Below are 12,650 nucleotides of genomic sequence, written 5' to 3' on the forward strand. Positions count from 1 at the left end.
ATTTTGCAGAAGATGCAAGATGCTTTCTGAAGCTGAAAATGTTTCTAACTCTAAATAACTAAGTGAGTTATTTGCAAATTCAGCAGTCAAAAGGCAAAACAAGTTCACAAGTGGGTTCACGTGTAGAAACCCTCACAAGCCAGGCATTTTTTTTCTCGCTGTCTTACTTTACCGTGATTTAGAATTACTATAATATTCTGAAGAAAAGAAAAAAAAAACTGCAGTGGTTAGCTGCAAACTATTTCATCGGCACCTGCTAAACTTCATTCTATAAGATGTCCTTGTTCCATGAGTTGGCTGGACCATGGTCATCAATTGACCATGTTTAGTCACTATAGTGTCATGATACATTTGTTGCCGCCTTCTCAAAGTGTCAGACACTGATTTGGATATATATAAAATTTAGAACTGACTTCTGATACTTGGAAAAAACCTTCTTGAGAAAACAACTTAAATGTCAAAATCACATAAAAATGCATTTCTGATCATGACTAAATATATATATATATATACAAAAATAACATATATACATACATAAATAGCCTACATAAATATGCATATGCTTTCCATGCTCATATGATATGAGGGCCTAAAAGTGTTCAATAAATAGCTAATCCTCCACCAATACCATTTTAATAATAATTTTAAGAGCCACTCGCCCGTGTATGTTTTTTCAGGTCATTCCTTCATAGTCTGTTTCTCTTACTCCTTGAAAACTCATACAGTATGTAACTTGATTACGCTAATGATCAAACTCATGCAAGCTTTTCCCAGTGGAGCTGACTGCACTCGGTCACGCGCACTGCAGTATGCTGACTCCACATTCAGACTCTTGCCGTGAACACGCACAGCCGCAATTCACGAAACAGCTATGAAATGAAATATGCGCATTTGTTTATCTGCACTGAAATCGCGTTTTATCAGCAGTTCTGAATGACAAGAAAGAGACACGCCAGTTTCTCACAACAACTATGATAAGTCTAAGCCTAAGCCTAGCCTATAACTACAGAACATTCACGCCTTTCCTCAAAATTATTGCACACTTAGCCTATTACATGGTTAACAAGTTAAATTAACCTAAATAATCGAGATTTCCCACACAGCCAAAATGCAGTTTTGTTTGACTGAAATTCTAGAACACACACGACTAACACCACAGAACAGGCACAAAATTAAAAAAAAAACAATACGTTAGTTAATAATACGTAAAAAAAAAACATAGGCTAAGCTATTATTTCATATAGCCTAGGCTAGCCTATAAGCCCATGTAGTAGGCTATCACCTATTCAAATATCTAACTTACATAGTAATGTAGGCTAACGTTATACAAACACGTATTTTATGAAAGTTACTGAGTTTACTTACAATAAATCTGTTGATATCCAATTTCAGATTCTGTTAAAATCCGTAACGATGTTCTTTACAACTTAGCCTATATCAGTCCGTTGAGGGCTCAAAGACAATTTGGCAACAGTTTGAAGTAAGGGTGCAGCAGCCCCTCGCTGTGCTCAGGCGGTTTTAACGGTCGCTGGGGAACGCGCCATTGTGAACGAACACAAAGCGGGGGCCCGGGAGGGCTGGAGGTGAGGCCGCCGTCGCGCTTTTAAATCGGTTTTAACATATTGCATTTGCCAAGCGATTCTGAACACTTGATAGACTTGATAGATGGCACTCACCAGGCCTGAAATTTTAAAACATAATAAGCACAGGAGGTGGAAGCACCATCAGTCTATATTACAAACTAAATGGGGTATTTGCTTAGTGAGCATCTGAACGTGTGGCAAGTAGCCTATAGAACAGTATAAAGGGATAAAGGGACATTCTACAGGGGGGGTTCCTGCAGGCTTTGTTAATAGTTGGAGCCTGAGGTCTGTAGGCAGTTGAAAGCTTTCTGGTTGAGTTTCAAGGTCAGATTCGGAACAACTTGTTCTCTGCATGGCGCAGAAGTGGCCAAGATAATGAACATAGCTCATTAATTTGCTATAGTGCATTTTCATAATTATTTCTGCTCATTATTGCAGAAAATAACACCAAAGTCAGCTCTAAAAGCACTGTGTCTAGCGGAGGAACAGGAGGGAGGAGGAGAGATTTGCATTTGAGGCAAGCTGATTCTTGTTAAGATGGTAAACTTCATATGGATGGGTTAAGGTCAAAGTTCATGACCTGTCAATGTCTTAGCTGGGAGAGCAGGCAGAGAGAGAGGACTGCTTTGTGCTTCGACATGTATGGGAACCGAAAATATTTAAAAAAGGGAAGACTAAGCACATTATGACCAAATTATGTCTGACTGTCAGAAGCTTTTGAAAGTCTGAAGTTTTTGATTGACATGGGGGAGGACAGGCGATGGAACGTAACACTTTTTGTTTGAACATCAGTAACTCAGTTGTTGTTTGTGCTGGATCTCTCAAACTTTGATACACGGCAGCCACATTTGTCTACTATAAATAAAACTTACTTGGATCACAGATTATGAGTGTTGATGTCAAAAACAAAGAGTTCTGTAGTTACAACCTTGCAACACCGTGGATTGTTGTAACAATGAGAGGTAATTTGCAAGAACTTTATTCAAAACGCATTATTCTTGGTTCTTCAATAAAGTGAACAATTTAAAATGACAAAAAACATAGCCTAGTGTATTTCTTGTTGAACTTTAAATTTAGCACAAAAACAACTGCCGAGTTTTGTTTGCTATGTTGCCATACACTTATTTTTATGTAAATTCTGGGATAATCACACACACAAAAAAAATGGATGGAAACTATAAATGCGCATAAATTCTAAAAATATATGTGCTCAATTGAAGCGGATAAAGTTTTTATCTGGTAAGACGACATGCGCATAAACTACCATGGAAACACATTTACCGAATCAATCCTTTAATGCACAACAAAAAACTCACGTGACTGCCTCCAAAGAGGATGTGATTGATATTGGAATCATCATAAGAAGTTGGTTGTAACCTTTTTAATGTAACTTTACACTATCCCCACCCCAAACAACCATAAGCTAATTGTTTTAGCACGTGGGTTTGAAGTTAGCATGAATGCAAAACATTAAACTGAACTAAAGAAACAGCTACTTTAGGATATGCAAATAAAATAATTGTATCTAAAATACAATGATTGTTAGATAAAATGTAACCTTTTTGTATAACAATCATTGTAATTTCAAGGTGACGTATGTAGGCTATTTACTATAGAGTTATGGTTTAGTGTTAGTTACTTGTAATTATCCATAATTTACTGTAATTACTATAGTAAGTACATGTAGTAACGTGTCACCTTAAAATAAAGTGTTACTGACCAAAAATGATCTTGCTAAAAAAAAAAATTAAAAAAATTAAAAAAAAGTTTTCCTGAAAATCCATTTTTTGGTCATAAAATGTTGCTCAGTCACATGACACTTCTCCTGTGAGCTCAAAAGGTGATGGGAGTGTATGATATTGTTGACATCACGTCTCTTTTCTGACAGTGTTACAACACTCCCCGCCCGGTCTATCCTATATTAATTTTATATTGAAACATCTATAGAATTTATAAAAAGAACGCCACACTTTTTTTTCTTTTCAAATCATGTTTTTATTCCTAATATTAGATGTAGATACACAAGTCAACAAACAAGTCTTTTTTTCTTGTTTAGATCAGTAATGAAAAATGCTCCACAGCACACTTGCCCCCAAGTGGCGGGGTTTGGTATTACAGACGAGAAACTCAGCAGGAATAAGCTGCAGTTTTACACGAGGTGCAGTTGCAACAGTAGTATTAATAATAGTAATATTAATAATGACTTTTATTATAATAATAACAATACTAACAACAGATAATAGTAGTGATATTAACAACTCAGGTTTAAAATCAAGAATGGAATTAACATTCTTTAATAAATGGTATTTTTATTGGGTATTTGGTGAAAATATTTTTGAAGACGCATCAAAATTTTGTAAAATATACTACAATTGAATGAAGGGGAAAATCTGCTTTAAAAAAACCCCAGATTTCATCAAATCTAATGCTCAGTCCATTCACTTTTACTAAGAGATGAGTGTCTCCCCATTGAATTCACTGTATTCATGTATTGCAATATAATTACATTTCATTTTCCGTAGAATTTTCCTCACCAGTCCATTGAAATTTACACGAACAGACTGAATTATCTAGATTCGCTTATGTGCCACAATGTTACAGACCATCTAAGCAAACTGGGTTAAAACCAACCACACTGGGAAGTGTAAAATAAGAGAGGAAGAAAACCTTTTCAGATTAAGCACCTATGATAAAAAGAATAGAAAAGAAATCAACAGCACAAATTTGAGAGTGTAATCCAATGCAACACATTGACTTATCTCAGGAAGAAATATATCACACAGTCCCAAAACCGTATGTGTAGGCTCAGACTAAATGGATCATCTTACAGCTCAATGACGGTATTCTGTGTGAACAAAAGCACTGGTCTACAACTAGATCATTCTACTGCAGCGTTTTAACCTTTAGAATAGAGAACATCAGACTGATCCAGAGAATGTTTCACAAAGGTGACTCTCCAAGCTCCAAATTTCTCATTCGGAACTAGTCACAATTCACGTCACTGAACAGAGAGGAAAATGAGTTTCGGTGACATTGTCCAATCACTGAAAAAGGCTGTTTTTGAGGGTTCAGTAGAGAGTCTGCATCATTTTCCTTCACATCAAATGTCACAGCAACAAAAAAAAAAAAGTTCAGCTTTTAGTTTACTGCGTCTTCGTGCGGACCTCTTAAATGCATCTCCAAAGGAAATGTAGAGATAATTGACAAAAGAGTGGACATGGCTCAATACTCCACACTTCTCACAGGAAGGGGCTTCAATGTATGACGTCAAAAAAAAAAAAAAAAAAAAAACACACCTTGCGCTAATATTAACACACCAAGGCAAGCTTTCACACAATCATATGAGGCTGAAAAGTCTTTATCCTACAAAAATACTGCTTTCATGCCACAGTGGGTACACTTGTTACACCAGGACATCATGCGTTTAACTGCAAAAGTATATCTGAAATCATGTCAGCTAGGTTGCCATTGATTCTGCCTCTGTGTACGCTACTTACGGGACAGAAGAGAGTTATCTCTTTTTGACCGCAAGTATAAAACCTACAATTATATAAGTATGCGATAAAAATTTCACATTCCTCCAAGGAAGATAATTTATAGTAACTTGTGATGTACAAATAAAGGGAAGAGATCATCTCAATCACCGTGCATGGGGGAAAAACTGTTGATTTGGTCCACATTAAGAATACCTCAGTAATTTTGTTTCTCATTCAGAGTTGAAGCACATTCACAACCGATATACCTGAAAGCAACCTCTTCAGAGCACACACACGCTCACACACACCTAAAAATACAGCATCAACCTCAAGAGCATCACTAACACAATAATATCCCAATAATAGAGGTTCATCCCTGTAAAGTATTTAAAGTGTAGGGTCAGGAGAGAGAAAAGCATGTGCGTGTCCGTCGGTGTGTGAATGGTAAAACTGACGCCTGAGAATACATTCCGATAGGAAACTTGGTCAACTACATATTCAAATCAAAGTTACAAGAAAATGGAAAAAAAATAATATATGCTGTCCTCAAATTCTTTGTTTAACGTGAGTTTAATGTTGGCTTGTGCAAGTGATTCTTGTGTTATGTCTGTTTGCTTTCGAGCAATTGTAAAACCAAAGTCCAAACCACAGCATCACACCTCAGTTTCAATCTTCACAACAAACACTTTTCTGGTCTAAGAAAAGAACGAGATAAAGAGGTTAAAGGAACTTGATGAGCTAAAGGAACAAGCCACAGAATAAGAACACATACTTAAAGTTTCTTAATGGAAATGAGAGAGAGAGAGAACAGAAAGATTAAAAAAAAAATATAATAAAGTCATCATAAATAGTGTTTTTTTCCCCCCTTTAAGCTGAAAAACACTACTCTTTAAAAAAAAAAAAAAAAGAAAAAAAAAAAAAGCATTCAACAGTCATATCAAGAAAAAATAAAAAGGAAAGGAAAAAGACCAGCATGAACTCCCTCTGACTTATGGGCTTCTTTCTGCTTTGTCCTCTCTGAACATGAGATCATTCCAACTATACTTACATTTTCTTTAAATATTTTACTTTAAATCGACTCAAAAACAGAACAGCAAATAAACAATATTAATAATAGCAATAACAATAAAATCTTTAGCTAGAAGTATAATAATATCGGAAAAAAGGACTGTAGTCCTTTACAAAGAAAGCGAGAGGTCAAAATTAAGACAGGAAATAAAAATCATCAGGGAAAAAAGACAAAATAGCACTCTTGGTCATTACAGTATGGAAATGCTGTCTAACCCAAAGATAAAATCATGTTTAGGGAAAAAGTTAAAAGGAAATGATTCAAATTGAAAGGTATGAGCTAAACTTTCAGGATGGCTCTCGGTCAGGGAAGCCACTCCCTTGGCTTGAACAAAATCCAAAGAAGTGCGAAATGAGATGAATAAAATAAAAAAGAGTGGAAGAAAACTAAAGGGCAAAAACAAAAAACCTATCACAAAGTGACATGCGAGTTTTCTTTGCCTTTTCTAACTTTATCAGTTTCTTTTGAGTGTTGATAAACTTCCATCTCTTGTTTGGCTCACTGTGGAGATCTGTGGGATATTTTGGTGCTTATTTCTTCTTGCCAAAGAAACTGAAGCGCTTCTCGCCGCCTCTATCTTTGCCGTCTTTGTTGCGCATGGTCACGCCTCCTGCCTCGCCCGAGCTGGGAGACATTGGCGGCATGGTCATCGCCCGACTTAGACCTCGTGTGCCACCCGGCGAGCGCTCGCCGGGCAACAGGGATGACTGGATTGATCGAATCCATAAACTCATCTCAGCCTGAGGGAGAAAACAAAATAAAAAACTTAATATAAGAGTACGACATAAAAACATTCTCTTTTCATCCTTTGCAAAAATTACCTCATCCTTCGCTTGGAACAAGAACTCTTTTCCATCCCCAAGCCTTTAAAAAGATGAAACACATTTAAAGAACTTTATTTATTTCCTTACATTTCATAATTACTGAGAAAATGTCTTTCCTCATCTCTTTCTCACCTAAGTTTAAATACATTTTTCCTCTTCTTGTAGTCATGGGCTACCTCGCAGACAGCATCGTTGAGGCTGATGGGAACTTCTCCATGGTAGGGGATTCCATTAGAGGCACTCTTGTTGTCCTTATAGAAGCCCATACTTCCCTTACGTAAAACGCAATATACATTCTGCCACGATCTACAAATGCACAGAGAGAAAAACACAGCATTTACATGATTAAACCTGATTAGATTCCCCTGATCATTCTTTCATAATTGATCTGCCTCCTGTGTCACCTGGTGGCTGCTTTTTTGTTGAGCGATTCCATTTCATGTTTCCTGCAAAGGATGCCCTCCATGGCTTCTGTGGCCGCCTCTGCTCCTCCTCGCCCTGGCAGTGTTGCCGAAGGGTCTTGCCGTGATGCTGAGTCCAGACCGCTGTCACGGCCCGGGCCGTTAACTGATTCCGATTCTGATCCCTGGTTGACAGGAACAGGCCACAGTTAGTAGACGTTACAATAATGCATTGTTGCTATTATGACAAATAGTGATTAGGTCACTATTGTTCTGGTCAATACTATTTTTATTCGTTAAAGGCTTTATGTAACTTGTTCACAGTTACATGCTATTTTAAAAGGCAACAAAAATACTTTAAACTGTTCATTAAAAATATTACACTCTCACACTACCATTTGGGATTTTTTTTAAAAGAATTCTCTTTTGTTCACCAAGACTGTATTTTATTTGATCACAAATACATAAAAATATTAATATTGTGAAATATTATTACTATTTAAAATAACTTTTCATTGAAATGTAATTTTTAAAATTTTCATACTCCAGTCTTCAGTTCCTTATAATGATCCTTCAGAAATCATTATAATATGCTGATTTGGTGCTCGAGAAACATATCTTATATATATTATCAATGTTGACAGCATTTATTTGAAATAATAATATTTTGTAACAACATTTTGTCAGTCTTAAATAACTTTGTGTCCTTGCTGAATAAAAGTAATAATTTCTTTTTAAAAAATCTTACTGACCATTCATAACATGTCCTGTCTCAGTATTCTCATAAATCTCATAAATTAACTTAAACCCACACAGTTATTCTTTTATTAACTAACTGAAGTTTGAGGTGTAATCCCTGACTAATGACAAACAAATATTCCTGGATAATACTTTATCATCCAAATGAACAGATGAATCAAAATATTAAAACTCAATAAGCACAATATGTACATGCACACAAAAGGAAAGGAAAGGCAAACTCAAAAGACAAAAAAACCCACATACACACACACACCAACAAAGGCATGTTCCACCAAAGACAAACGTGGGGCAGTATGGAAAAGCTGGGGGTAATAATGAAATAACACTGCCACAAAGACACTGGGACACATCTGCCTAAAACAGTCAGTTACTTAAACTAACTTTATATTCTAAGCTAGGGCTGCACGATGTGTCGTTTAAACATCGATATCGCGATGTGCGAATCCACGATAGTCACATCGCAGGATGTGCGATGTAGGCTGTCGTAGTTAATCCGTGATTCATTAACCTTACGGGCCAGCTGCTCCCCGGCCTTTTTAACACATATGATTCGCGGATTAATTGCACATCTTAACCATCATAGAGTGAAAGTTTAACATTTGCATGTGTTTTTAAGTCCTGTTAGTTTAACAGGGCGCATTTAAGAACGAGCAGAGCGAGAGAGCCCCGGCCGCGTGCGCGCTCACCTTCACCGTCTTCAAACAACACGAGCGCTGTCTTGCTCTCTCTCTCTCCCTCGCGAGTCGCGCATATTAATCAAAATCAATTGACACGATGGAGTCCAACAAAAAAACTATCCAGTGATTAAATGTTTTCTGTGTTGACAAATATTGTGCGATATCCTAAACTGCCGAGGTAATTACACAACGCGTGCCGTAGACTCGCCTACATGTCAGATTCGCGAACTAATGATTCCTTTGAACCCGAACCGATTCAATTTAATGAATGGTTTTTAAACAACTGACCTGTCCAACACTGAACTCACGAGACGTCTGAATTGGTGTATATATATATAAAAAAATCGGTAGCACCTTACAATAATGTTCTATTTATTAAACTATTTAACTACATTAGTTAACATTTACTATTAGTAAACTGCACTTCTACAACATTGTTAATTTCAACATTTAGGCTATATAGCCTTATTGAAATCAAAAGTTGTACAGTACGTGTTAACAGTAATGCACTGTGAAGTAAAATTACCAAACAATAACAGCTGTATTTTTATAAACTAAGATAAACAAAGATGAATAAATACAGTAACAAAAGTATTGCTCATGGTAAGTTCATGTTAGTTATTAGATAGCCTACATTAACTAATGTTAACAATTCAAACCATATCCTAAAGTTACAAACAAATCATTTAATTTAAATAATACTCTTTTTAAATCATTTAAAATGAGAATGTAAGTGTGTTTACCCCATATTTGTTTGTAAGAAAAAAATAGATTAGATTTCATTTCATATCGCAATATATATCGTAGAAAAATAAAATATCGCAATGTCATTTTTTCCTAATATCGTGCAGCCCTATTCTAAGCCAAATAAGTAAATACAAATGTTAGGAAAAATAGTTGCCTTGGAATAAAGTAAAATCCGATGAAACTGAAGGAAATAAAGAAACAATGTCTCAGTTGAATTAGTAGGGAATTAGTTGTTGTGATGTACCCAAACACAAGCCCCTGGTTTCACAGACAAGGCTTTAAACCTAGTCCCAGACTAAAATGCATGTTTGAGCTGTTTTCACTGAAAGCAACTTGCACTGAGATATCTTAAATTTTGTCAGTGCCATTGTTTTGTCTCAAGATGCACACCGGTAATGTTTTTTTCCAAGGCACGTTTATAAAAGATACTTAAATGTCCCAATTGAACTAAGGTGTAATCCTGGCTTAATCTGAGCCCTATTTGTGAAACCAGGCCTAGACCTACTGTAAGTTAAGATCCCCTGACAACAAACAGTAAAACAACAGCACTCCACAGAACAACAATGCTGCCTTTTAACATCATAAAATAGACATTTGTAAGTGATAAAGTGCATCGCAAACACTGATGTTGAAGCTCAGGCCTAAGCAAGACAAAAATATCATAAGTTCAAAATTACAGTAGCCAAATACATACATAAAGCACAAGACTGATTCACTGAAAGCAATAGAAAGCAGCAAAGATGTGACTTTGCCTTCTAGCAGGTGTGGTATAGCTGCCATCATGCTGCAAGGCTGCTGGGTTGTTAAGCGCAAGCAGCGATGGGGCAGCGATGCTACACTACGGCTACAGGCGAGGCTGGCGCTACGGGGTTAGTACTCACACGCTCCTGTGCCTTGTGGGGTTTAGGCACAGGCTTAGAAACTGGGTTAGACTGAGGTTTACTCTCTGGTTTATGTTCGGCTTTCTTGAGTTCAGATACAGAGACCGATATTGACTGCAGATAAGAGACGTCACAAGAATGTGTTAACATGTGAGTGTTCAAATTAGCACTTGTTTGTGTTGAAACATTGTTCTGACAATTAAAAGGACATCCACACTGTATGACCATGAAAACGTACTGAAAGTTTTGTTAGACGCACATTTTGTTGCAACATTCTCCCACACTCAAAGAGACTCAAGAGTTTACAGCAGAACATTGATATCAACATGAATAATTGAGAGGAACAAGGAAAAAGACACTGAACACACAAAAAGACAGCACAATTGAGACAGGACTGTGAAGTGTGTCTTGAAATGAATTTTAAAACTGTGTCTGTATATTAACATGTGATGTAATCATGTATGAAAGTGAATGCATAACTGGATCAATATGAATAGAGAATTTAATGCAAGCACAGTGTGGACCATATCTGACCTGTGATGTTTCCTGGTCACTGTAGACACCATTGACAGATACTGACTGGTTCAATGTAGTCTGGTCCAGACTCGTCCTTAAAGAGAAGCAAACATACAAAGCAAACGTGTAAAGTCATCATTAAAAACAGAAAGTTACAACTATGGTCCAGAAGTATCTTTTTGAGTATCGTTTTTTTCTTAGATCAACTTAAATCATTTGATTTAATGTTTTCCTGAAGAAGAAAAAAAAAAATAAAAAAAATAAAAAAAGCTAATAAATATTTACACTACTCTTCAAAATGTTGGGGTTGGCAAGATTCGTTAATGTTTTTAAAAGAAGTCTCTTATGCTCACCAAGGCAGTACAAAATATTTGTTAGTACAAAATATTTGTCCAATTTTCTATTTAAATATAATTTAAATTGTAATTTATGCAGTCATTTTCAGCATCATTACTCCAGTCTTCAGCATCACATGATCCTTCAGAACTTATTCTAATATGCTGATTTGGTGAAACATTTATTTCAGAGCTGCTTAACATTTTTTGGAAACTACGATGCATTTTTTTTCAGGATTCTTTATCTAATAGAAAGTTTAAAAGAACTGCATTTATTTAAATAGAAATCTTATAACAATGTAAAAAAAATTTGACCGTCCGATATATCTGATCAATTTAATGCATCCTTGCTGAGTAAAAGTGTTCATTTCTTTAAATGGAAAAGTCTTACTGACCCCAAACTTTTGAATGGTAGTGTAAATATAATGCTTTTATTTCACTGTCAAAGCCTATTTTTAACTTGCATTTTGCACTTGGTGAGTATTTTTGTTTTAGTAACAAGCAAAGAGTAACAAGCAAAAAAAGTGAAAAAGCAAACAGGAAAAAATGACCACCCCTCTAGCGGAGTAGAATGGTACAGTCTATTTCTTACCTTGCAGCAGAATCGTTAATCTCCGACTGTACTACTTCCTCCACGGGGGGAGGTGTGGGTGGTCGTCGGGCCCTCTCTTCCTCTTCCCTTTTTCTTTGAATTTCCTGTTCTTCCAGCTGAAAGAGAATAACATGACAAAGTGAGAACATTTAAAGGAGGATGCAATAAATAGCATTATCATTACAAATCCTGCACTTTTATAGGTGTAGGTGTGTAGTTAACAAACCGTGGTGAGCTTCTCTAGCTGTGTGAAACGATCTTCCCAGCCTGCTGCCAGTTTTTCAAAGGCTTCGTGGCGTTTGATAAGACTCTCAACCTCGTCTACGTTAGAGCCCAATTCTGCTGCCCTGACCAGCGGCTCCTGTCCAGCCAGCCACGATTCGGCCATAGACGCATCTCTACTGAACTGTAACACCTCCAGAACTGACATACACACAGAAGCAGAGGAATAACAGAGTATGAGATATCACATGAATGCAAGGATGCCATATGGTCAAACAATATCATAATTAGAAAAAACATTAAAAAAAAAATGCATCAAAGCTGCCCCCTTAGATGCAAATCTCTTTAGCATGCTACGAGCCACAGAAACAAGCTTCCTCCCACATTCTCACCGAGCTGTAAGTGGTCCATTTTCTCTTGCCACTTCTGATTAATTTCAGTGCGTTTGGCCTGAAGCTGATCCAATTTCTCTTGAATCTAGAAATCACAGACATCCAATTACCTCAGCGTGTGAGTGGGTGCATGTGGGTTTCCTTGCAGTGATTAATATGTAAATGTACATGTT

At 36.5% G+C, this 12,650-nt stretch overlaps 1 protein-coding gene across 6 annotated transcripts in view; it reads right to left on the reverse strand.

Moving 5' to 3' along the window:
- Positions 1–5,620: 5,620 nt before the first annotated feature.
- Positions 5,621–12,650, reverse strand: part of sptbn2 (spectrin, beta, non-erythrocytic 2) — a 107,449-nt gene continuing 100,419 nt past the window's right edge. For 4 of the 6 annotated variants that reach the window (XM_079871317.1, XM_079871313.1, XM_079871312.1 and 1 more), the window contains 9 exons: positions 12,478–12,562; positions 12,090–12,286; positions 11,864–11,979; positions 10,955–11,030; positions 10,421–10,534; positions 7,357–7,538; positions 7,085–7,258; positions 6,950–6,992; positions 5,621–6,868 (listed from right to left, as the gene is read on the reverse strand). In XM_079871317.1, coding sequence (XP_079727443.1) covers positions 6,659–6,868; positions 6,950–6,992; positions 7,085–7,258; positions 7,357–7,538; positions 10,421–10,534; positions 10,955–11,030; positions 11,864–11,979; positions 12,090–12,286; positions 12,478–12,562 — 1,197 coding nt within the window. In that variant the 3' untranslated portion in view covers positions 5,621–6,658. The remainder of the gene's footprint in view (positions 6,869–6,949; positions 6,993–7,084; positions 7,259–7,356; positions 7,539–10,420; positions 10,535–10,954; positions 11,031–11,863; positions 11,980–12,089; positions 12,287–12,477; positions 12,563–12,650) is intronic. The other 2 variants (XM_079871315.1, XM_079871316.1) reach the window with 1 other exon arrangement.

Source organism: Squalius cephalus, assembly GCF_949319135.1.
Source record: "Squalius cephalus genome assembly, chromosome: 5".
Lineage (NCBI taxonomy): Eukaryota > Metazoa > Chordata > Actinopteri > Cypriniformes > Leuciscidae > Squalius > Squalius cephalus.